At 42.4% G+C, this 2,922-nt stretch overlaps 1 protein-coding gene across 1 annotated transcript; it reads left to right on the top strand.

Moving 5' to 3' along the window:
- Positions 1-1,258: 1,258 nt before the first annotated feature.
- Positions 1,259-2,708, top strand: PATE2 (prostate and testis expressed 2; the record flags this gene model as incomplete). Its single annotated transcript, XM_082748854.1, has 4 exons — positions 1,259-1,310; positions 1,451-1,474; positions 2,124-2,252; positions 2,572-2,708. 4 exons carry the CDS (start codon positions 1,259-1,261, stop codon positions 2,706-2,708), a joined length of 342 nt encoding a protein of 113 aa, XP_082604980.1.
- Positions 2,709-2,922: the final 214 nt, after the last annotated feature.

Genomic DNA, 2,922 nt, shown 5'->3' with positions numbered 1-2,922 from the left:
TCACAGTGTGACAGCTGTTTGACATCTCTGTACTCTTGACATATCTGTTCCTTTGGGTACCTGTCCCTACTCACTTTTTCCACCTAACACATTGCTAGCCCTCAAAGTCCTGCTCAACCCCCCTTCTTCTTGGAAAGCTTCCCTGGTCAGGCAGTCACATCTGAATGTCCTTCACCTAGATGTTCCTAGCCAACTGTGCTTGGTGTCCTTTTGATGTCTTTGACTAGACTTTAGCCTCTGTGAGGCCACTGAGTCGTGTCCTGGCTGCTTGGCCTCTTCTCTTCCTGGGATACTGGCATTTGATACTGATATTTATGAGAATATCAGTCAGTTAGTTGGTAACACCTGAGGGCAAACCTGACAAATTTCACCTTTTCCTCACCCTTCCTCCACCACGAAAGGGATACTCCAGTGCTCCCACCTCCACACCCAGGCTACACCTGGAGTTGGAGCTTCGTTCCGATGTCTCGGTCTCCATTGGACAGAGGTAAATCTGAAATTGTTCTGAGGAGAGTGACCAGGTTAGTGAAGAGAGGTAAAAAAAACTAGATGTCCAAACCCTGTCTTGAAATACCTGAAAGGTAAAATGTAGGAGAGGAACTTGATTCTACTTGCAAAGCACAAGGCTTAGAAATTATATACATGTATATTATATATTAGAGTATGGTATATATTATTTATAGATTATAATATAATTATGTTATATGTAATAATATGTAAAGTAACATAAATATAATAATATAACATACTATATGTTATATATATAACATTTAACAATATTATATATTATATATCATAATATATTCTATATAATATTATAAATTATATAAATTATACCATTGATCTTATCATTCAGGGGAATTTCTAAATAGATGCCTTATGGGGACAGGGTGGCCTCCTGGGTGGCTCAGTTGGTTAAGCATCTGCCTTCAACTCAGGTCATGATCTTGGGGTCCTCAAACCCAGACCTCATCAGGCTCTCTGCTCAGTGGGGAATCTGTTTCTCTATCTCCCTCCACTCCTTCCCCTTGCTCATGTCCTCTCTCTCTCAAGTAAATGAATAAGTAATCTAAAAAAAAAATAGATCCCTTTGGGGTAGTGAGACTTAAGTTGGTGGCTTAGCTCTGGGAACATTGAGTTACTGTCTGTCCCTGAAATTTTATGATTACGTGATTTGGATGAATAGTTCAAGGACAGATCACTGGTGGAGATCAACCAGTACTTTCCACAGGAAATTGTACATGACAAAAGTTCCAGGATGTTTGTTGTGTTTCTGCTGGGCATAGTCTTTCTGGTCTGCTCAAGTAAGGGTGAGTCCTGGAAGTAGAGGGAGAGCTGTTGTTGATTAAGAGATGGGCTGGGGAAGGGGAAGTTTCCACAGCTGGCTCTTCGGGCTTTGGCAGATGTGTATGAGGTTATGACAAAGAAGGCTTTTCTTTTTTTTCCCCAGGTGAATTGGAGGAACATCTGAAAGGTACAACTATGACTAGTCTATAGTCCTTTGTAAACAGGTCATTTGTGACATGTTGAAGAGAAAAACCTCTCAAACTTCAGAGAGGGCTGTAATCCATTCTTACTCAATAATCTTGGGAGTTTTATCTCGTCTTGGATTAATTTAGTCCATTTTTTGGTGTAAGGAAGCTGAAATCTCTTTGTTCATTTCCCCTATGACTGTATGAGATCATCAGGGTAAATAATGGGCCCACAGAGCCTGGGTGGCTCAGTGGGTTAAGCCTCTGCCTTCAGCTCAGGTCATGATCCCAGGGTCCTGGGATGGAGCTCCAAATCCAAGCAGCAGGGAGCCTGCTTCCCCCCGCCCCCCGCAACCCCCTGCCTGCCTCTCTGCCTACTTGTGATCTCTTTCTTTCTGTCAAATAATAAATAAAACCTTAAAAAAAATAAAGGGCCCATAGATAAATTTCCTGGGAACTCTGATCTTTTGAGATCATATGCAACAATTGATTCATGTCTGTATAAGTTATTGTTCAGAAGATTATCACAGAAGTCAATGGCCAAAGAAAGATTCAGAACCACCAGGCAATAGTAAGTTCCTATAGAGAAACCCACAGGCCTGGAGCATCTTCAGACTCCATCCTTTAAAGAGCTCTTTCTGTATCTGGCAGAGATTACCAACACATGCTATAAATGTAGAAAATACCATCTTGGGTTGTGCTATGACACCATGAAGACCTGCACCCTAAAGGACCAACAATCCTGTGCTGTTGAGAACCTTTACTTCCTTACAAGAAAAGGTAACGTGGGGTAAAGAGTGGCCAAGAGATAACCACCTGTGCATGGGGGAGTGGGTGGCTGAAGACGGGGCAGTCCTGTAGAGGGAACAGCAAAAATGCATTATTCCCCAAGACAATATTGAGTAAAGGAAAGGTTGACGTCTCTTACCAGTTGGGGAAATACAGTCCATTCTCTGGTCAATAATGAGTAGATTCAGTCTTGTAGCTCATTTGGGCTTAGCAAATGGCTCTTGAAGCTTTGAGGAGAGGTTATTCCTCGAAACATGATAGGAGGAAGTGGAGTCATTACAATTGTGCACTCTCTCTTTCTTGTCCTCAGGGCGGAGTATGTACTATTATTCTAAACTGTCATGTATTACCAACTGCGAGGACATCAACTTCCTGAGTTTTGAAAAAAGGACAGAGCTCATCTGTTGCAAACATAGTAACTATTGCAACCTCCCTGAGGGGGTCTAGCTCAGCAGTTTTCCTGGACTGGCTCATTCTTCAACTCACCATTCCCTTTATCTCTTCCCCCAAACCTGTACTTGGATCTCCTCCTCCAACCAAGGGTAGAGTGAGAAAGCCAGCTGGTGAAAGTCATAAGGACAGAGAGTGGAGAGTAGTGAGTCTCATTAATGATGGAGGACTAGACCAGACTGACCTTTTGCAAATCCCTGTTGCTCACATC

This window comes from Mustela nivalis (assembly GCF_964662115.1).
Source record: "Mustela nivalis genome assembly, chromosome: 9".
NCBI lineage: Eukaryota > Metazoa > Chordata > Mammalia > Carnivora > Mustelidae > Mustela > Mustela nivalis.
Note: the sequence above shows the minus strand (reverse complement) of the source record. Positions and strands in the feature narration are given on the sequence as shown.